General features: G+C 46.6%; 1 protein-coding gene across 6 annotated transcripts in view; it reads left to right on the forward strand.

Moving 5' to 3' along the window:
- Positions 1-22,573, forward strand: part of PLXNB1 (plexin B1) — a 220,053-nt gene that overhangs the window by 120,136 nt on the left and 77,344 nt on the right. For 5 of the 6 annotated variants that reach the window (XM_054034114.1, XM_054034116.1, XM_054034118.1 and 2 more), the window contains one exon: positions 5,386-5,514. The exons of the other annotated variant lie outside the window; for it this stretch is intronic. In XM_054034114.1, coding sequence (XP_053890089.1) covers positions 5,386-5,514 — 129 coding nt within the window. The remainder of the gene's footprint in view (positions 1-5,385; positions 5,515-22,573) is intronic. 6 annotated transcript variants of the gene reach the window in all.

Raw genomic sequence — 22,573 nt, forward strand, 5'->3', positions numbered from 1 at the left:
TTTTATCAATACATCAGAAGCAAGAGGAAGACCAAGGACAGGGTAAGCCCACTGCTCAGTGTGGAGGGAGAAACAGTAACAGGAAACTTGGAAATGGCAGAAATGCTTAATGACTTCTTTGTTTCTGTCTTCACCGAGAAGTCTGAAGGAATGCCTAACATAGTGAATGCTAATGGGAAGGCGGTAGGTTTAGAAGATAAAAATAAAAAAAGAACAAGTTAAAAATCACTTAGAAAAGTTAGATGCCTGCAAGTCACCAGGGCCTGATGAAATGCATCCTAGAATACTCAAGGAGCTAATAGAGGAGGTATCTGAGCCTCTAGCTATTATCTTTGGAAAATCATGGGAGACAGGAGAGATACCAGAAGACTGGAAAAGGGCAAATATAGTGCCCATCTATAAAAAGGGAAATAAAAACAACCCAGGAAACTACAGATCAGTGCCAGGGAAGATAATGGAGCACATAATTAAGGAAATCATCTGCAAACACTTGGAAGGTAAGGTGATAGGGAATAGCCAGCATGGATTTGTAAAGAACAAATCATGTCAAACCAATCTGATTGCTTTCTTTGATAGGATAATGAATCTTGTGGATAAGGGAGAAGCGGTGGATGTGGTATACCTAGACTTTAGTAAGGCATTTGATACGGTCTTGCATGATATTCTTATTGATAAACTAGGCAAATACAACTTAGATGGGGCTACTATAAGGTGGGTGTATAACTGGCTGGATAACCATACTCAGAGAGTAGTTATTAATGGTTCCCAATCCTGCTGGAAAGGTATAACAAGTGGGGTTCCGCAGGGGTCTGTTTTGGGACTGGCTCTGTTCAATAGCTTCATCAACGACTTAGATATTGGCAAAGACAATACGCTTATTACGTTTGCAGATGATACCAAACTGGGAGGGATTGCAACTGCTTTGGAGCATAGGGTCATAATTCAAAATGATCTGGACAAATTGGAGAAATGGTCTGAGATAAACAGGATGAAGTTTAACAAAGACAAATGCAAAGTGCTCCACTTAGGAAGGAACAATCAGTTTCACACATACAGAATGGGAAGAGACTGTCTAGGAAGGAGTACGGCAGAAAGGGATCTAGGGGTTATAGTGGACCACAAGCTAAATATGAGTCAACAGTGTGATGCTGTTGCAAATAAAGCAAACATGATTCTGGGATGCATTAACAGGTGTGTTGTGAGCAAGACACGAGAAGTCATTCTTCCGCTCTACTCTGCGCTGGTTAGGCCTTAACTGGAGTATTGTGTCTAGTTCTGGGCACTGCATTTCAAGAAAGATGTGGAGAAATTGGAGACGGTCCAGAGAAGAGCAATAAGAATGATTAAAGGGCTTGAGAACATGACCTATGAGGGAAGGCTGAAAGAATTGGGTTTGTTTAGTTTGGAAAAGAGAAGACTGAGAGGGGACATGATAGCAGTTTTCAGGTATCTAAAAGGGTGTCATAAGGAGGAGGGAGAAAACTTGTTCATCTTAGCCTCTAAGGATAGAACAAGAAGCAATGGGCTTAAACTGCAGCAAGGGAGGTTTAGGTTGGACATTAGGAAAAAGTTCCTAACTGTCAGGGTGGTTAAAGACTGGAATAAACTGCCTAGGGAGGTTGTGGAATCTCCATCTTTGGAGATATTTAAGAGCAGGTTAGATAAATGTCTATCAGGGATGGTCTAGGCAGTATTTGGTCCTGCCATGAGGGCAGGGGACTGGACTCGATGACCTCTCGAGGTCCCTTCCAGTCCTAGAATCTATGAATCTTGGAGTTGGGGTCTGGCTTTGGTTCCCAGATTTTCCACTAACTCCCTAGGTGACATATCATGTCTCTGTTCCTCAATTTCCTCCTATGCAAATTCAGGACATTAATGCTGATCTACTTCACTGGGGCTTGGGAAAGACTGCAGAGAATCATAATTCCCAAAGTAGAACTGTTTAGTCACTCAGATCAATTATCTTGACAAACCTACAAGAAGACACTGAATTGTTCTGCCTCCCTGTGATGTTTGTCACTCACATGCCACAATCTATTATTACTAAGGGCTGAAACAACTTCTGTCTTGCCCATTCATTGTTCCAGAGAAGTAAGTCTCTGCTGGATAGCAGCGCCATCTGATGGCTTGTGCTCAAACTCAGCATGCTGTCAATTAAGAATAAGTAAGGCTACAATTTAGTCATGGGTATTTTTAGTAGAAGTCATGGACAGGTCACAGGCAATAAACAAAAATTCATGGCCTGTGACCTGTTCATGACTTCTACTATAAATACCCCTGACTAAATCTTAGCTGGGGGGCTGCTGCTTTCGAGGGGGAGGAGGTCGGGGGGGGGCACCTCTCGGGGGTGGGGGCCCTGAAGCCAGTGGCACCAGCTGCAGGCGGCCGCTGAGTAGCAGATGCTCTGGCCACCCTTGGGGCCACTGCTCAGGCAGTCCTTGGGGCCAGCTGAAGTGGCTGCTGCCCAGGGCTGCCTGAGCAGCAGCCAGTGCAGCTGGCCACAGAGCCACTCCGGCAGTGGCCAGTGTGGCTGTCCCTGGGGCCGCCTGAGCAGCTGGCCCTGTGGCCCTGTGGCCAGCTGCTTGGGCGACCCCAGGGTCAGCCACACTGGCCACTGCAGAAGGCCCGGAGGTTATGGAATGTCACGGAATACATAACTTCCGTGACCTCAATGACTGACGTGGATCCCTAAGAATAAGCAGAACTGCTTATACAAAACACAGTTTCGGTTATAATCTTCTCTGAGCCAGTACTGGTGCTACTCTGCAATGCTTTTAAGAGCTGTACTCTACTCTTGCTTTAAAACTCTTCTTTGAGTGTCCAGCTCTAGGATTGCCACTGAGTGTTTGAGTCTGCCATATAAATACATACATTTGTAACACAAAGAAAAAGCCCTCTATCCTGGGCCTGTATCTAAAAATAATTACTCTCTTAAAAAAAACCCTTCATTTTCCCCAAACCACAAAATAACCAACCATCCCAACCCACCCGCAAATGCCAGTGATCTTTCTTAGGTATATGGCAGTCATTACCAGAGTATCTGAGCACCTGAGATCTTTAATGTGTTTATCCTCACAATACTCCAGTGAGATAGTGTAATGCTTTTATCCCATTTTACAGATGGGAAACTGAGGCATGGAGTGACTAAGGCCAAGACCCACAAATGACCCACTTCCTAACAATGGAAGGAGCCTGAATACCTTTGGGAATCTGGGCCCAAGTGACTTACACACAGTCATATAGGAGTTTGTGAAAGAGCAGGGAATTGACTCTGGGTCTCCTAAGTTCCAAGCTAGCATACTAACTACTCAACCATCCTTCATCCCTTTTGTGTCTTGTATCACAACCGTCCTTGAATACATAGATGAGGCCTTGGTTGCTGACAGATTAGTGCAATCTGAGATCAGCCATGAGAATAAATTCCAAATGGAGGCCCCTCATGGAGAATACCCTGCTGGCAGTTCCCTCTCTCTTATACCAACAGGACAACCATTCAGGTGCCTTTACTGGCCACAGTTACAGCAGTATATCTCTGTCTAGGTGCTTATTTGGTCCTTCTGACCATGTCGTTAAAGCCTCAGAAACACTGAATTGTTCCTAACAAATCCCCTGAAATAAAGAATATTCCCCATTACATATGGAGAGCTGAGGCACAGAGTGATTTGCCTGAGGTCACACACAGCCTGTGACAGAGCTTTGAACAGAACCCAGGTGTCCTGAGTTCCAGTCCAGAACCTTAACCACACGGTCATCCTTCCTCAATGCAATATAACTTACGACATTTAGGTCTCTATAAACCAAACTTAGCTCCTATAAATTTCCCCTGGAAACCTGTAGGCAGCCAGTACAGACCCTAGAACAAACGCTCCATATGCTGCTAGCAAGAGGCACACCACATACCAATTAGGTTACCACAGTTTCCACACTTTTCAGTTTCTGAGTTGATTTAAGATATACCCCAGGTAGAGCATGTTGCAATGTCTACTGTCAAGGCATAGAGATTCATTGCTGAAAGAGATGGTCCCAATCTCATAGCCCCATGTACATGAATGAAAGTAACTTAAAAGTCTTACTGGTACGGGGGCCCGGCTCAGGGCTCCTGGAAGGGGCGGGGCCTCAGCCTCCCTCAGCCAGCCCTTCAGTGCTACCCAGCCCATGCCGGCAGGGGCTCCGGTGGCGATTTAAAGGGCCCGGGGCTCTGGCTGCTGCCGCAGTAGTGACAGCGGTGGCCAGGAGCCCCAGGCCCTTTTAAATCACCAGGACCCAGGGCAGCTGCCCCTTTTGCCCCGCTCCCCTCCCCCGGCAGCCCCTGGGGGGGCAAAAGGGGCAGCAATCTTAGTGTGCTGCCATGCGCGGCAGCACTTTAACATCACCTATGTACAGGCCCGTACCAGCAGCCACCTCTTACTGGTATGGCATACCAGCCCGTACCGGCCCACTTTCACCTTTGCCCACATAGCAAAGAAGAGCAATTCTCACCACTGCTGTTCTATGGTAACTCCAAAGAAGTGTAGGTTCAACTCCACCCCCCTGAATGCAAACTTGTGTGACATATAATGGAAAAACAGCCTCAGCTAACGGGGAGGCTCTTTTCCTCACTACATCTTCCAGCTGTTTTCCCCAACATTTCCCTGCCTTGTCTCCCCCTTCCTAGTACCACAAGGACCAAGATCCGAAACTCTCACCACCAACCCCCGACTCCAGACCTTAGTGTTCCCAGTAGGCAGCAGTGATGGATGTGATTACAGCATGTTCTCTCATGATGGTCACTCAGTGGCTGGATAACTAGTTCTTTCCACAGCAAGTTTATGGTTCCCAGATACCCATGACTGACCACCTCAGCTATAATCTCAGGGTTTTCATGGGACTGACGTGGCCAGGATGGGACATCCTACACCCTGTGAACACACAAACTATCCTGAAAAATATTGTGATTTAAGCACCTCATCAGTCAATAGCTATGTCCAGGAGGTGGCAATTATTGCCCTGCTAATTTCATTCATTCACTTTTCTCCCATCCACCAGACCACTTGTTCACTTATTGACTTATCGACTCCACTCTGCCTGTTCAGTTGTCTGCCCATCAGCCCTCAAATCTGTTTGCAAAAGCTCACTTTCCCCTTCTCCTGCCCACATACCTACCTGCTCATCCATTTGTATATCTCCTTTCCCCGTTATTGTTATACATTTACATTTCTGTAGCACCTAGGGCCACCAATCAGGCTGTGGGAGCCCATTGTTTTGGGCTCCAGAATAATTACAGTCTAGTTTATGACAAGATGTAACAAGGAGATAAGACAAACAGCAGCTGCCCACAAACCTGTCTGGCCACCCACTTCCCTCTTCATTTTGCCTGCCTGCCGACTACGACTCTGTCTCTTACAGGTGTACTTAGGAGCAATGGGCGATGCTAATACATATGCTTCTCTAGTCATCCACTTGAACAGCATGGTGAGTGGAGACCTGCTCTTTGACCAGTCGCAGCAGCACCTGTACGTCATGACCCAGCCAATGGTGAGAGCAATGAAATCTCTACTGCAAAGGAATGAAAGCACTTGGGGCCCACAGTATGCCCTGAGGGAAAGTGGTGTCTGTAGTCAGCCTCAGGCTGTGGCCACGGGCCTGGCCTCATGCCATGGCTGTGAAATATGATGGGAATCCTGCCATCCCAGGGATTGGTCTCTCAGCCCTTGTGCATCCTTGTGCACCAGTCATGTAGTTATGTCAGCAATGATGGATGAGCATAAAAGGGGGTTGTTATGCTACAGAGACCAACAGTTAGATAGTAACAGATATGTTAGCAGTGTGGAGAAAAAGAACTTAGGGTCTGTAACAGGGCAAGCTCCTTTCCCGCCTTGCCTTGGGTTCACTCCCAGTCTTGGATGTCTCTTCATTGTCAACACTTCTGTGAGGTTTTTATTTATGTAACCACCACCAAGCCATCTTCACAATCCCTGTGCAGCACATCTGCCTACAGTGTCCTTCAATCCTCAGCCCTCTCTCCAGGGAGAGGAAGAGACCTCAACAGCTGGTGACCTACCTTCCCCTAGGGGGTAAATAACACTTTCTTATTCACTTTCTCCACACCATTCATGATTTTATAGACCTCTCTTCTGCGCACAGTTGCCAGGAAATTTTCCCTCTGGTACGGGTCGGGTCAGCTCTAGCACCCTCTGGTGCCGCGCACTCATGGCACGGTATAAGGGGGCTGGTTGACCCCGCACCCTCTCGGTTCCTTCTTACCACCGCTAATGATTGCTGGAACTGTTCCTCCTGCTTCAGCAGGTGATTCTCGGTGTTTTTCGCTGTTTCTCTATCCCATTTCTTTCTTTCTCAACCAGTTGTTGTTTCTCAGGTAGGCCTTCATAGAATCATAGAATATCAGGGTTGGAAGGGTCCTCAAGAGGTCATCTAGTCCAACCCCCTGCTCAAAGCAGGACCAATTCCCAACTAAATCATCCCAGCCAGGGCTTTGTCAAGCCGAGCCTTAAAAACCTCCAAGGAAGGAGACTCCACCACCTCCCTAGGTAACCCATTCCAGTGCTTCACCACCCTCCTAGTGAAATAGTGTTTCCTAATATCCAACCTGGACCTCCTCCACTGCAACTTGAGACCATTCCTCCTTGTGCTGTCATCTGCCACCACTGAGAACAGCTGAGCTCCATCCTCTTTGGAACCCCCCTTCAGGTAGTTGAAGGCTGCTATCAAATCCCCCCTCATTCTTCTCTTCTGGAGACTAAACAATCCCAGTTCCCTCAGCCTCTCCTCATAAGTCATGTGCTCCAGACCCCTAATCATTTTTGTTGCCCTCCGCTGGACTCTTTCCAATTTTTCCACATCCTTCTTGTAGTGTGGGGCCCAAAACTGGACACAGTATTCCAGATGAGGCCTCACCAATGTCGAATAAAGGGGAACGATCACGTTCCTCGATCTGCTGGCAATGCCCCTACTTATACAGCCCAAAATGCCGTTAGCCTTCTTGGCAACAAGAGCACACTGTTGAGTCATATCCAGCTTCTTGTCCACTGTGACCCCTAGGTCCTTTTCTGCAGAACTGCTACCTAGCCATTCGGTCCCTAGTCTGTAGCAGTGCATGGGATTCTTCCGTCCTAAGTGCAGGACTCTATACTTGTCCTTGTTGAACCTCATCAGGTTTTTTTTGGCCCAATCCTCTAATTTGTCTAGGTCCCTCTGTATCCAATCCCTACCCTCTAGTGTATCTACCACGCCTCCTAGTTTAGGGTCATCTGCAAACTTGCTGAGAGTGCAGTCCACGCCATCCTCCAGTTCATTAGTAAAGATATTAAACAAAACTGGCCCCAGGACCGACCCTTGGGGCACTCCGCTTGAAACCGGCTGCCAACTAGATATGGAGCCATTGATCACTACCCGTTGAGCCCGACAATCTAGCCAGCTTTCTATCCACCTTACAGTCCATTCATCCAGCCCATACTTCTTTAACTTGGCGGCAAGAATACTGTGGGAGACCGTATCAAAAGCTTTGCTAAAGTCAAGGAATAACACATCCACTGCTTTCCCCTCATCCACAGAGCCAGTTATCTCATCATAGAAGGCAATTAGGTTAGTCAGGCACGACTTCCCCTTGGTGAATCCATGCTGACTGTTCCTGATCACTTTCCTCTCCCCTAAGTGTTTCATAATTGATTCCTTGAGGACCTGCTCCATGATTTTTCCAGGGACTGAGGTGAGGCTGACTGGCCTGTAGTTCCCCGGATCCTCCTCCTTTCCTTTTTTAAAGATGGGCACGACATTAGCCTTTTTCAAGTCATTTGGGACCTCCCCCAATCGCCATGAGTTTTCAAAAATAATGGCTAATGGCTCTGCAATCTCATCCACCAACTCCTTTAGCACCCTTGGATGCAGCGCATCCGGCCCCATGGACTTGTGCACGTCCAGTTTTTCTAAATAGTCCCGAACCACTTCTTTCTCCACAGAGGGCTGGTCACCTTCTCACCATATTGTGCTGCCCAGTGCAGCAGTCTGGGAGCTGACCTTGTTTGTGAAGACAGAGGCAAAAAAAGCATTGAGTACATTAGCTTTTTCCACATCCTCGGTCACTAGGTTGCCTCCCTCATTCAGTAAGGGGTCCACACTTTCCTTGACTTTCTTCTTGTTGCTAACGTACCTGAAGAAACCCTTCTTGTTACTCTTAACATCTCTTGCTACCCTGTTTCCCCGAAAATAAGACATCCTCCGAAAATAAGGCCTACTTACAGTTTTGCCTCTCGTTGTAATATAAGGCATCCCCCCGATAATAAGACCTCCCCGATAATAAGGCATCCACCGATAATAAGGCATTTTTCATTTCTGAAAAATAAGACATCCCCTGAAAATAAGACCTAGCGCATCTTTGGGAGCAAAAATTAATATAAGACACTGTCTTATTTTCGGGGAAACAGGGTAGCTGCAACTCCAAGTGTGATTTGGCCTTCCTGATTTCACTCCTGCATGCCTGAGCAATATTTTTATACTCCTCCCTGGTCATTTGTCCAATCTTCCACTTCTTGTAAGCTTCTTTTTTGCGTTTAAGATCAGCAAGGATTTCACTGTTTAGCCAAGCTGGTCGCCTGCCATATTTACTATTCTTTCTACACATCGGGATGGTTTGTTCCGGCAACCGCAATAAGGATTCTTTAAAATACAGCCAGCTCTCCTGGACCCCTTTGCCCTTCATGTTATTCTCCCAGGGGATCCTGCCTATCTGTTCCCTGAGGGAGTAAAGTCTGCTTTTCTGAAGTCCAGGGTCCGTATTCTGCTGCTCTCCTTTCTTTCTTGTGTCAGGATCCTGAACTCTACCATCTCATGGTCACTGGCTCCCAGGTTCCCATCCACTTTTGCTTCCCCTACTAATCCTTCCCTGTTTGTGAGCAGCAGGTCAAGAAAAGCTCTGCCCCTAGTTGTTTCCTCCAGCACTTGCACCAGGAAATTGTTCCCTACACTTTCCAAAAACTTCTTGGATTGTCTGTGCACCGCTGTATTGCTCTCCCAACAGATATCAGGGTGATTAAAGTCTCCCATGAGAACCAGGGCCTATGATCTAGCAACTTCTGCTAGTTGCCAGAAGAAAGCCTCGTCCACCTCATCCCCCTAGTCTGGTGGTCTGTAGCAGACTCCAACCAGCAGACTTAGTTGGACTCTCGCAACTATTAGCTGCGTTTCCACCGCTCTCGTACCTGGACGTGCCCCAGTCTCCGGGCTTCAAACCCTGTGCCTCCTGCGGCAAGCCCATGCCTGTGAGCAACCTGCACTCCAGCTGTCTAAAGTGCCTGGGGGAGATTCATGTTTGAGATCGCTGTCAGATCTGCTGCCAGTTGAAGCTGGGTTATGAAGAAGGATTGGGAAGCCAGGTTAAAATCTCTCCTGATGGAAGGGAACTCAGACCAACTTTGGAGCCGAGTTGGTCGGACTTGGTGCCAAGTACCTTGGTGTCAGTAAGGAGTGCTCCTCCTGCTGCACAGGACTCTTGGCACCGCACTGGTGCTGAGAAAGAAGGATAAGAAGCAGCGGTCTGAGAGGTGGCATTCCCTAGATCTCAGAAAGAACAAGCAAGAACAAGCACAAGGAGCGCAGTGGAGTGCTGTCTGTGTCTGGCCATTGCCCTGCCCCTGCTCTGCTGGTTGCACCATCGATTCCACCCTGTTCGCAGGCTGTGTTGAATGCAGTGCCGGATCAGCCATTGGCACCTGGGGAACATCATGGTGCCTGCGGGATGGTGGGATGCGTCCATTGCGGCCAGGGACTTGCTGGTGCTTTCGGTACCACTATTGCGGGCAGTGCAAGAGTTGGTGCCGGCGATGAGGGCAAACAGAAGAGAGCATGTTGCCCTCAGTACCATCTAGAGGGAAGTGGCCCTGCTGATGTCGACACAGGCTTCCCCACTTTCGCACCAATCCCCGGATCCTCGGCACTGGCTCTTGGAGCTGACAGGTACAGCATCTCCTTGGTCCCTGAAAGATGACTCATCCATTGGAGTCTGAAGTGGAGTCGTGCACCCAGCCAAGGGGCCGTTACCAGTGCCCCACCAGTCAGCCCTACATGGCAGTGAATCCTGGTACGGGGGTTCCTCCAAGTGCCTGGTGCAGTGGGCATTGGCCCATGCAAATGCAGTGGCCTTTTTGAAACCCGTGGGGTTTTTCCTCCCCCGATGCCTGGCCCTCATTCAGGCTGTTCCTACTTGATGGTGTCGGAGAGGCGGACTCCTCGGTCACACCATGCAGCGTCGGACCCAGGCCCTTGAGCAGCGGGTTCTGGTCAGTGAAGAAGGAGAGAAGGAGAGCCACCTGCCAGTGTAGGCCTCCTCCCCAGACAAGGCAGTGTTAGGGATGTTTGATGTCCGTGTTTGAGGCCCCAGGACAACTTCAAGGCTCAGAAGGCGCTATTGAAAAGAGTGGCCTTGAACTTAGGCCTGGAAGTGGAGGTCCTCATGCAGCCTGTTCGACATCTTGGCTGCGGTGGCCCTGTTGAAGGTGGTTCAACCTCTCAATGAGGTCATCATGGGGCCAGTCAAAACCTTCTGGCACACACTGTCCTCTCTGGCCCCCAGTTCAAAGAGAGCAGAGAAGAAGTACTTTGTTCCCACCAAGGCTACGAGTACTTATACTCCCACCCCGCTCCTGGGTCCCTTCTGGTCTTGAAGGCCAATGAAAGAGACAAGCGGGGCTGCAAGGGGCCACCCCTAAGGCAAAAGAATAAAAAAAGCTGGACCTTTTTAATAGAAAGGTTTATTCTACTGGTGGTTTACAGCTCCACATCTCCAACTAGTAGTATTGCTAGGGAGATACAATTTCAACGTCTGGGACTCTATATCAGAGTTTAAGTTTCAACAGTCTCTTCAGGAGCTTCCATTTGAGGGAGCTTCGCTCTCCTCGGAGAAAACAGACAGAAGGCTCCACAGCCTGAAGGACTCCAGAGCCACCCTCAATTCCCTGGGTCTCTATGCCCCGGCACCTTCAAGGAAGCACTTCAAGACAGCACTTCAAGACCCAACAACTGGCCCTCTTTTCACCTCTGCCTCCTGTCAGGACCTGTTCAAAAAGTGAAGCAGAGGTTATAGGCACAGACAAATGCTCCTGTCCGCTTCAGTCTTGCTACCTGGCCCTCCCAGATATTCAGGAGGCTCCAAACAGAACTTTTGATGAGGTGCCTGAGGGTGTTATACCAGTTCCTATACCGGATCCTGTTCCCCTATTGTTTTTGGACCATCTCTCCCACTTCAGCTTGGGATGGTCCCTTATCACCACAGACCGTTGGGTGCTGAGTATGGTGGAGGAAGGTTATATGCCTCAGTTTATTTCCACCCTTCCCTCCTGCCCCCAATCTCTGTCCCTCTTCAGGGACCCTTCTCACGGGCAACTTTTATCCCAGGAGGTCCAAGCCCTCCTCTGGGTAGGAGCTGTGGAGGACATACCTCAGAATCTGAGAGGAAAAGGATTTCATTCCTGCTGTTTCTAATTCCAAAGGGGGCTTTCGACTCATCCTAGACTTGCTTTGCCTCAGCAGTTATCTCAAAAAGCTGACGTTCTGCATGGTCTCTCTGGCCTCCATCATTCCCTACCTAGATCCAGGGGACTGGTATGCCGCCCTCAATTTGAAAGTTTCCTATTTCCACATCTCCATTTTCCAAGGCCACAGAAGGTTTCTCAGGTTCATCGTGAACCAGACCCACAACCAGTTTACCGTCCTCCTGTTTTACCTCTCAGGAACCCCTCGGGTCTTCATGAAATGCATGGCAGTAGAGGCAGCCTTCCTGTGAAGGCAAGGGGTGCAAGTATATCCATACCACGATGACTGGCTGATCAAGGTCCGAGACCCTGGTGAAAGCCAGAATCTATCTTGTCCAAATAACCTTTCGAGCACTGGTCCTGCTGATAAACGAGCAGAAGTCAACACTTCTCCTTGTACAGAGAATAGAGTTTATTGGAGTGGTGCTCGATTCTACCTGAGTCAGGGCCTTCCTCCCAGAAGCCTGCTTCCAGTCAGTGATATGTCAGGTCAAAGTCCACTCAGTCACAATAGCCAATTTCTGCCTCAGGCTGTTGGGTCACATGGCTGCGTGCACACAAGTGGTGCAGCACGCGAGGCTGCGCCTCAGATCCCTTCAGGCTTTGTCAGCCTTGGTGTACTTACCGAAACAGCATCATTTGGACTTGGTGCTCGTAGTTCCTGCCCCCCTTGACTGGTGGGGAGGGACTCCCGGTCAGTAGGCTTGGGCGTTCCCTTCATCAGACCCCAGCCCTCAATATTTGTAATCTCAGATGCATCCAAGCTGAGTTGGGGGCTCACCTGGGGCACCTCAGGATACCAAGTCTGTGGTCCCAGGAAGAGCTCTTCTTACATATAAATGTCAGAGAGCTCAGAGCGGTCTGCCTAGCATGCTAGGTGTTTTTACCCTACATTGCAAGCAAGCTTGTACAAGTCCTTACAGACCACACAGCCACCATGTTTTACATCAGCAGGCAGGGAGGGGCCCGCTCTTTCCCCCTCTGTAAAGAGGCCATTCGCTTGTGGGAGTTCTACGTGAAGCACTCGTTCCACCTTGAAGCTTCTCATCTTCCAGGAGTCCAGAACGAACTGGCAGTTCAGCTCAGCAGGTCTTTCTTCTCTCACCAAGAGTGGTTCCTTTGCCCCGACATAGCAAGGATCATTTTTCAGTGGTGGGGAAATACCCTGATAGACCTGTTTGCGACCAGGCAGAACAGGAAATGTCAACAGTTTTGCCCTCTGTGTGGCCACAAACCAGGCTCACTCAATGATGCCTTCCTACTCCCTTGGGCAAAGCACCTGTTCCATGCCTTTCCCCCCATTTCTCTCGTGCACAAAGTCTTACTGAAGGTCAACCGGGACAGGGCAAGAGTTATTCTTATAGGTCCAACCTGGCCACGCCAGCACTGCTTTGATATGTTATTGGACTTGTCAGTATCGACCCCAATGCCACTCCCTCCCCTCCTGGACCTGATCTCGCAAGATCATGGCTGAATGCTCTACCCGAACCTCAACACCCTCCACCTGACCATGTGGAAGTTAAACGCCTGTTTGGAGCAAGTCTGCCATGTTACCTCACCAAGTGGAAGTGTTTCTCCGTTTGGTCATCCAATCGAGGCCTCTCGACCATTAGGTCACTTTCCAGACTCTGCTGGAGTATTTTCTTCAGCTGAAACACTAAGTCCTAGCTGTTTCATCTGTTAAAGTACACCTAGCAGCCATCTTAGCTTTCCACCCTCCGGTGGTGTGTCAGTCAGTTTTTTCACACGAAATGTCCATTCGCTTCCTCAAGGGCTTAGAAAGGCTATACCTGCAGATCTGGGAACCCATTCCCCTGTGGAACTTAAATCTGGTCCTGCCAAGATTCCCAGGCCCTCCCTTTGAGTTGCTGGCATCGTGCCTTCTATTGTAGCTTTCCTGGAAGGTCACCTTTCTGGTAGCAAGGATGGTCTCAGAGATTAGTGCCCTTACTTCAGAACCCCCATACATGGTGTTCTTTAAGGACAAAGGTACAACTTCGCTCCCAACCCGCATTCCTCCCGAAAGTGGTTTCACAGTTTCATAGTAATCAGACCATTTTCCTGATAGTTTTCTTCCCGAAACCTCACAAGAATAGGGAGGAGCAGCATCTGCACATGCTGGATGTTAGGCATGGCCTAGCTTTCCATATAGAAAGGACCAAGCAATTCCGTAAATCCACACAGCTCTTTGTGGCAATAGCAGATAGGATGAAAGGCCTACCCATTTCGGCTTAGAGAATTTCATCCTGGATCACTTCCTGCATTCACACATGCTGTGAGGAGGTGGGCATCCCAACACCTGCAATCCTGACTGCCCATTCTATGAGAGCACAAGCTTCCTCAGTGGTGTTCCTGGCTCAGATCCCAGTCCAGTTCATTTGCAGAGTGGCGACCTTGTTGTTGGTGCATACTTTTTCTTCCCATTATGCCATGACCAAGCAAGCTATTGATGATGCCAGGTTTGGTATGGCAATGTTGCAGTCTTCATGTCCATGAACTGTAAGTCCACCTCCTAGGGTACTGCTTATGAGTCACCTAACATGGAATGGACCTATGCAAGCACTCGAAGGAGAAAAGATAGTTATTAACTTTTCTGTAACTATTGTTCTTTGAGATGTTTTGACATGTCCATTCCATGACCCACTGTCCTACCCCTCTGACAAAGTTAGTTGGCAAGAAGGAACTGAGAAGGTGTGGGGTTGGCCAGTCCCCTTATACTGCTCCATGAGCGCATGGCACCAGAGGGTGCTAGAGCTGACCTGATGTGTACCACTGAGGGAAAAATTTCTGGCAACTATGCGCAGGGTGTGCACACACCTAACGTGGAATGCACATGTGCAACACATCTTGAAGAGCAACAGTTATAGAAAGGTTAGTAACTGTCGTAAATTCCTCCTCAGTCATCTCTTTTCCAAGCTGAGATGTGGCGACCAGAACTCCATGTAGTATTCAGGGTGAGGGTGTACCATGGATAGATAAAGTCGCATTATGATCTTTTCTGTCTTCTTATCTATCCCTTTCCTAATGGTTACTAACATTCTGTTAGCTTTTTTGACTACTGCACATTGAACAGATGTTTTCAGAAACTATCCACTATAACTCCAAGATCTCTTCCTTGAGTGGTAACAGCTAATTTAGACTCCATTATTTTGTATGTAGAGTTGGGATTATGTTTTCCAATGTGCATGACTTTGCATTTCTCAACGTTGAATTTTATTTGCCATTTTATTACTCACACACCCAGTTTTGTAAGATCCCTCTGTAACTCTTCACAGTCTGCTTTGAACTTAACTATCTTAAGTGATTTTGTATCATCTGCAAACTGCCATCTCACAGTTTACCCCTTTTCCAGATAATTTATAAATATGTTGAACAGCACTGGTCCTAGTAAGACTCCTTGGGGGAACCCACTATTTACCTCTCTCCACTGTGAAAACTGACCATTGATTCCTACCCTTTGTTTCCTATCTTTCAACCAGTTACTCATCTGTTAGAGGACTTCCCTCTTAACCCATGACTGATTACTTTGCTTAAGACCCTTTGGTGAGAAACCTTGTCAAAGGCTTTCTGAAAGTCCAAGTACATTATATTCACTGGATCACTCTTATCCAATACGTGTTGACCCCCCCTCAAAGAATTCTAATAGATTGGTGAGGCATGATTTCCCTTTACAGAAGCTATGTTGGTTCTTCCCCAACTTTTCATGTTCATTTGTGTGTCTGATAATTCTGTTCTTTACTATAGTTTCAACCAGTTTCCCTGGTACTGAAGTTAGGCTTACTGGCCTATAATTGCCAAGAGGGCCTCTGGAGCCTTTTTTAAAAATTGGCTTTATATTAGCTATCTTCCAGTCATCTGATACAGAGGCTAATTTAAGCGATAAATTACATATCACATTTAGTAATTCTGCAGTTTCACATTTAAATTCCTTCAGAACACTTGGGTGAATACCTTCTGGTCCTGGTGATTTATTGCTATTTAATTTATCAATTTATTCTAAAACCTCCTCTATTGACACCTCAATCTGAGAAAGTTCCTCAGATTTGTCACTTAAAAAGAATAGCTCAGATGTGGAAATCTCCCTCTCGTCATCTGCAGTAAAGATTGATGCAAAAAATTCATTTAGTGTCTCCTCTTCAAGTGATCCTTTGATCCGTCAAGTGATCCATCCCCTGTCGCCCATTCCCAGCTTCTGGTAAACAGAGGCTAGGGACACTTCAGAATATGGTTTTGCATCCCTGCCCATCCTCACTAACAGCCATTGATGGACCATCTCCTTAGCGGTCTTGTCTTCTTTGAGTGTTAAAGTACACACCAACACAACCTTAATTCTGCCTTGCCACCCCAGCCCCTCCCCCCCCCCGGGCTGGGAATAGCCCCAGGGAATTAACTGCATTCTGCATTCGCTGTGTTAATAGCTATACTGAATAGTGGAGGCATTAGCTGGAGCAGCTTGATAGAGATGTGATTGTGATCTGAAGAGGTCTGGAGATTTCTTTGAGGAGCATCACAGAGCTATGATGGTGATATGAGGACATGTAAGTCTTTGCTCCACCATATGTGATCAAAGGAATGCATCAGTTCAACACTGAGTTGTGTAGGTTGCGTCAGGAGGGGGGTACAGGGCTCTGTTTGCCATGGCGATTGTCAGCAGTGAGATGGGATATGAAACCCAGTCAGTGTGTTTAATGATAGGTAAATGAAAGTGTAATGTTAGGGGGAATCCTATGAGTAAGAATGAAGGGGGTGTAAAAGGGGGTGAGGGAGTTGTAAAATTTAACCAGTGTGTGGTTGCCCAATGCTTGAGTGTAGAATAGTGTAGGTAGCTCCTGTTCAGAACAGCTCACCTAAAAACAAATTTTGCCTTAGAAAAGAGAAGGCATATTACTCTGCTACAGTTGTCACATGCCCAATTCCCTGAGTGATATGCACTTTCTGGAAAAGCAGAGTGCAGGTATGTGAGCTATGGAAGTATTGGGTCTTTACTCAAAGAGGGCAGATTTAACGTTTTGTTGGCGTGTACCTTAACTCTGTATTTCCTCTCCTTCAAAGGTTTGACTTTTGCTGAACTTGATATTTTTGAGGGCATGAGATACCGCCAGACAACCTTAACTCTGCATTAATGAGGCCTTCCATCAGTGAATTTCCTATTTTTTTTTTTTAAAACAGAAAGAGGAATGTTTGTAGGAGTTAGTAGCCATTTAGGCAGTTGTAGTTGTCACAGATCCTAGCGAGTACTCCTTCCTGGCCATCCACTAGGACTGCTGTGAGGAGAATCCAAGCTTCGGAGCTCTGGATCCCCTGACATGTGTTACACTTCTAAAACCTCAGCAGGCTGCAGCGCTGCTTCCTCCCTTGGCTTCTTTGGCACGTTTCCTGGGCACTGACTCTTGGACTGTTACCACGTCTTGGAAATGGGGCTTGTCACAGGGCGCATCACTCGCTGCTGGGCTGGTGCCTTCTCCTGGTACTCTGGGGATTAGCTTGAGGCCGATGCTGCCTCCATTTCCCAGCTGCAGTTTGCACACTGTCATTTCGTCTCTGCTATCTGCTTGTAGCCCCTCTCGCAGCCTCAGGAACCGCAATATCCTCTCCATGGCTTGGCCCTCTGGCCATGTCACTATCTGTGTTCTCCCCTTCTGGGGGGGTTAGCTCCTCAATAGTCTGGGGCAGTCTTCCCGCTCACTGTATTGGTGCCATTCACCCAGTGGCTGGTAGGGGAACCCGGGCCCACCCTCTTCTCTGGGTTCAGCCCAGCAGATCAATGGCTCCATGTCTAGTTGGCAGCCGGTTTCAAGTGGAGTGCCCCAAGGGTCGGTCCTGGGGCCGGTTTTGTTTAATATCTTTATTAATGATCTGGAGGATGGTGTGGACTGCACTCTCAGCAAGTTTGCAGATGACACTAAACTAGGAGGCGTGGTAGATACACTAGAGGGTAGGGATCGGATACAGAGGGACCTAGACAAATTAGAGGATTGGGCAGAAAAAAACCTGATGAGGTTCAACAAGGACAAGTGCAGAGTCCTGCACTTAGGACGGAAGAATCCCATGCACTGCTACAGACTAGGGACCGAATGGCTAGGTAGCAGTTCTGCTGAAAAGGACCTAGGGGTCACAGTGGACGAGAAGCTGGATATGAGTCAACAGTGTGCTCTTGTTGCCAAGAAGGCTAACGGCATTTTGGGCTGTATAAGTAGGGGCATTGCCAGCAGATCGAGGAACGTGATCGTTCCCCTTTATTCGACATTGGTGAGGCCTCATCTGGAATACTGTGTCCAGTTTTGGTCCCCACACTACAAGAAGGATGTGGAAAAATTGGAAAGAGTCCAGCGGAGGGCAACAAAAATGATTAGGGGTCTGGAGCACATGACTTATGAGGAGAGGCTGAGGGAACTGGGATTGTTTAGTCTCCAGAAGAGAAGAATGAGGGGGGATTTGATAGCAGCCTTCAACTACCTGAAGGGGGGTTCCAAAGAGGATGGAGCTCGGCTGTTCTCAGTGGTGGCAGATGACAGAACAAGGAGCAATGGTCTCAAGCTGCAGTGGGGGAGGTCCAGGTTGGATATCAGGAAAAACTATTTCACTAGGAGGGTGGTGAAACACTGGAATGCGTTACCTAGGGAGGTGGTGGAGTCTCCTTCCTTGGAGGTTTTTAAGGCCCGGCTTGACAAAGCCCTGGCTGGGATGATTTAGCTGGGAATTGGTCCTGCTTTGAGCAGGGGGTTGGACTAGATGGCCTCTTGAGGTCCCTTCCAACTCTGATATTCTATGATTCTATGATTCTCTCTCTCTAGCCTCACTGCTCTATCCCTGGGCTGCTTCCGACTACTGGTTTCCCTTTTCTTCCTAGGCCTACCAGTTCCCAAAGCCTCCTCCCTCTTCCCAGGGATTGACTGCAGGCTGCAGTCTCCACTCATTCCTCCCTTTCTCCTGGGAGTGTCTGCTTTATCCCAGCAGCCCCTTCTGAGCCTTCTTAATTAGCTACCTAATTTGTTAATTGGCCCATCTGGCTTGCATTAAACCCTGCAGGATGAATGTGCAGCACAGGGCTTCAAACCCACCTGTCCTAGGACCCAGGATCAGCACTGACCTCAGTTACATAAACATCCCCCTCTCCCAAAACTTTGCCCCAAAGAAGTGAAGTTTCTGATGTACAGTTTAATTCTCAGGGCCATGCAGTAGTTCTGAAGCAGACAACACACATGCACTTTGTATAGTCTAATGCCTTTATGCTCTTTTATACATAATAATGTAAAGCACAGGACTAAACACATGTCCCTGCCTCAGTTTCCTCAGCATTGCAGGGCATTCTTTTGGCTGGGGTATGAATCCCTTGGGTTGTCCAGAGTTCTTGTGGTTATCTGGCCTCAGGAAACAGGGCAGAGACTCCCTGTCTCAGAGGCTGCTGAATGACCTCTCCCTTGGAGCCCCTTATTCAGCTTCTGTGACCATGCTCTCTCTTGCCCCAAGCTGCTGCTTCTTGTCTGACTCCCTCTGTTCTTGTGTATTTCTTTTATTTAAACCTCTCCTGGTCACCTGGTCTTTTTATTCTACTCCTGGTAAATTGCCACTGCTCCTACCTTCCCTCCCTCCCTTCAGAGGAGTCAGCTAAACTGGTTTTCTAAGGATGCAACTCACTCACTGTTCCCAGATGTTTTCACCAGACTAGGGTCATTAGGTCTTAAGCACCTTTTGTAGTATCTGTCTGGTGTGTAACCGCTACAGGTTCTGTCAGCTATGGTGGATCGACATACGTATAAGCATTCATGATAAAGCAGGTTTTCACAGTACAACTTCACAATATCAATCAGAATTCATCATTTATACAGACATAACCCCAGTTCATCACAGTTCTCATCTAGGTTTGCAGTAGATAAACTACTGTGTCTAGACAGTAACAAAAAGACCTAACTTTTATATAGCGCTTTTCATTAAAAATACATCTCAAAGAACTTTACATCATTATCCCCATTTTACATATGGGAAATCTGAGGCTCAGGTCCATAGATTATTTACAAATTCGTAGATTCCAAGACCAGAAGAGACCATTGTGGTCATCTAGTTTGACTTCTGTATAACACAAGCCATAGATTCCCCCAAAATATTTCCTAAAGCATAGGTTTTAGAGAAACATCCACTCTTGATTTTAAAATTGTCAGTGATGGAGAATTACTGTGATCCTTGGTAACTTGTCCAGTGGTTAGTTACTCTCGTTATTACAAATTTACGTTTTATTTCCAGTCTGAATTTGTCTATCTTCAACTTCCAGGTATTGGATTGCGTTACACCTTTCTGTGCTAGATTGAAGAGCAGATTGTTAAATATTTGTTCCCCATGTAGGTCCTTATAGACTGTGATCAAGTTCCCCTTTAACCTTCTCTTTGGTAAGCTAAATAACTAGAGCTCCTTGAGTCATGTTTTCTAATCCTTTAATCATTCTCATGGCTCTTCTCTGAACCCTCTCCAGTTTATCAACATCCTTCCTGAATTGTGGCAGCAGAACTGAACACAGTATTCCAGCAGCGGTCACACAAGTGCCAAACACAGAGGTCAAATAACCTCTTTACACCTTATACTTGAGATTCCCCCATTTGTGTATCCCAGAATTGCATTAGCTCTTTTGGCCACAGTGTCACACTGGGAGCTCATATTCAACTGATTATCCACCAATCCTCAAATCGTTTTCAGAGTCACTGCTTCCCAGTATAGAGTCCCCCATCCAGTAAGTATGGCCTATATTCTTTGTTCCTAGATATATACATTTACATTTAGCCATATTAAAATGCACATTGTTTACCTGTGCCCAGTTTACCAAGCGGTCCAGAGCACTCTGAGTCAGTGACCTGTCCTCTTCGTTATTTACCACTCCCCCAATTTCTGTGTCATCTGCAAACTTTAAATAGCATAGGTCCAAGAACTGATCTCTATGGGACTCCACTAGAAACACACTCATTCAATAATGATTCCCCATTACAGTTAATTTTTGAGACCTGTCAGATAGCCAGTTTTTAATCCATCTAATGTGTGCCATATTAATTTTGTATCATTCAGGTTTTAAAATGTCATGCCTACTAAGGGATAACTCAGTGGTTTGAGCATTGGCCTGCTAAACCCAGGGTTGTGAGTTCAGTCCTTGAGGGGGCCACTTAGGTATCTGGGGCAAAATCAGTACTTGGTCCTGCTAGTGAAGGCAGGGGGCTGGACTTGATGACCTTTCAAGGTCCCTTCCAGTTCTAGGAGATGGGATATCTCCATTAATTAATTAAGTCAAATGACTTACAGAAGTCTCCGGATATTACATCTGCACTATTACTTTTATCAATCAAACTTGTAATATCATCAAAAAAAAATCAAATTAGTTTAACAGGATCTGTTTTCCATAAACTCATATTGTTTGGCATTAAATATATTAACCTCCTTTAATTCTTTATTAATCGAGTCCCATATCAGCCGCTCTGCTATCTTGCCAAAGTTGATGTCTGACTGACAGGCCTACAATTACTTGGGTCATCCCATTTATCCTTTTTAAAGTAGCTTTCTTCTAATCTTCTGGAACTTCCCCAGTATTCCAAGACTTATTGAAATCAACATTAACGGCCCAGCAAGCTCCTGAGCCAGCTCTTTTGAAACTCTTGGATGCAGATTATCTGGACCAACTGATTTTATAATATCTAACTTTAGTAGTTGCTGTTTAATATTCTCCTGAGATACTAGTGGAATAGAAAGTGTGTTATCATATGATATGACTACATCATCTATTTTCTTCCCAAATATAAAACAGAAATATTTATTGAAGACATCTGTCTTTTCTGTGTTGTTTATGATAATTCTACCATTTCCATCTATCAGTGGACCAATACCGTTGTTAGGATACTTTTTGTTCCTAACGTACTTAAAAAGCGCCTCCTTATTGTCCTTAATTCTGTTAGCCATAGATGTCTCCTCGTGTCCCTTTGCTTCTCTTATCAATTTTCTACAATTCCTAGCTTCTGATTTATATTCATTACTATCAACTTCCCCTCTCTTCCATTAAATATAGATCTTTTTCAGTTTTTTTATAGCTGCCTTCACTTCCCCCCTAAACCAGGTCAGATTTTTAACCCTTCTTCCTCAGCTGTGGGATTGTGGCTTTTTGGACATCTGTGAAAGTGATCTTAAACAATTTTGGATGATCACTTATATTTTTCTGATTGAATTCTTCCTCCCAGCAGATTTGTCTGATAAATGTTTTCAGCTTTGTGAAATTGGTATTTTTAAAGCACTAAGTATATATTTATATCACTGGTCTGGACTTTATTATAATGGTCCACATTAGAAATATGATCAAATCATGATCACGTGTACCTAAATTACCATTAATTTTAGTTCTGTGATCAGACCTTCTTTATCTGTCAAGATCTAATGTAGAATTCCTCCATGTTGGCTACAACACTGGTTGATTAAGGAAAATGTCAGGGAGGTGAAGAGACTTGCCCAAGGTCACTCAGCAGGCCACTGCCAGAGCCAGCAATAGTTGCAGTGCAGGAGTCTCTCAACACCATTACTCTGTGATTCCTAAGTGCTCCTCTCTCTCTCTCCTGTACATTTTGTGATAGTGGAATGGGGATAATGATCATGCATTTAAGTGTGTAGTTGTTAACAGAGCCAGTGAGAGAAATTTCAGACATCGTCTATATGTCCCAAAACCTTGAGAGCTTTATTACATGGGCTTAGTAAATTTACATGCATGAGAGAAGACGGGGGTGTTTCTTTTCTTCTCCAACCTCTCCCCTACCATTTCGTGCAACATGTAGCCCTTCCAGCTCAGACCTTTTCCAGATGTTTGCTCTACCGGGGATTTGAAGTGTCATTAGCTGGGCACAGTTTAGTATCTAAGTCATCTGCTTATCCCCATGAGCTATCTAGATACCATTAAACTTCCTAAACTACAAACTCTCTTGGCTTCTCTATCTTTGCATGTTCAGTGTAATATGATTTGCTTGTGAGCATTAGGCATGAAGGTAAATTAGGAGCCAAGCTCTTCAGCTAATAGCATTCTGAATTTTGCTCCC

Source organism: Malaclemys terrapin, chromosome 7 (genome assembly GCF_027887155.1).
Source record: "Malaclemys terrapin pileata isolate rMalTer1 chromosome 7, rMalTer1.hap1, whole genome shotgun sequence".
Lineage (NCBI taxonomy): Eukaryota > Metazoa > Chordata > Testudines > Emydidae > Malaclemys > Malaclemys terrapin.